At 68.3% G+C, this 300-nt stretch overlaps 1 protein-coding gene across 1 annotated transcript in view; it reads left to right on the top strand.

The window, feature by feature from the left end:
• Positions 1 to 300, top strand: part of SOX9 (SRY-box 9) — a 4,761-nt gene that overhangs the window by 2,193 nt on the left and 2,268 nt on the right. Inside the window, 1 exon segment of the mRNA XM_014952187.1 lies at positions 26 to 300. This exon segment is cut by the window's right edge and continues 26 nt beyond it. Within this exon segment, the coding sequence (XP_014807673.1) occupies positions 26 to 300 (275 nt within the window).

Here is a 300-nt window from a genome sequence, read left to right as displayed (position 1 = left end):
TTCCTGCCCATCTCCTTCCCTCCCCCCCGCAGGGCAATCGCAGGGCCCCCCCACGCCCCCCACCACCCCCAAGACGGACGCCCAGCCGGGCAAGCAGGACCTGAAGCGGGAGGGCCGCCCCTTGCAAGAAGGGGGCCGGCAGCCCCCCCACATCGACTTCCGAGACGTGGACATCGGCGAGCTCAGCAGCGACGTCATCTCCAACATCGAGACCTTCGACGTCAACGAATTCGACCAGTACCTTCCCCCCAACGGTCACCCGGGGGTCCCAGCCACCCACGGCCAAGTGACCTACACCGG

The sequence above is a fragment of the Calidris pugnax genome, unplaced genomic scaffold (assembly GCF_001431845.1).
Source record: "Calidris pugnax isolate Ruff unplaced genomic scaffold, ASM143184v1 scaffold206, whole genome shotgun sequence".
Taxonomy (NCBI): Eukaryota; Metazoa; Chordata; class Aves; order Charadriiformes; family Scolopacidae; genus Calidris; species Calidris pugnax.
This window is presented reverse-complemented; position numbering and strand designations above follow the sequence as displayed.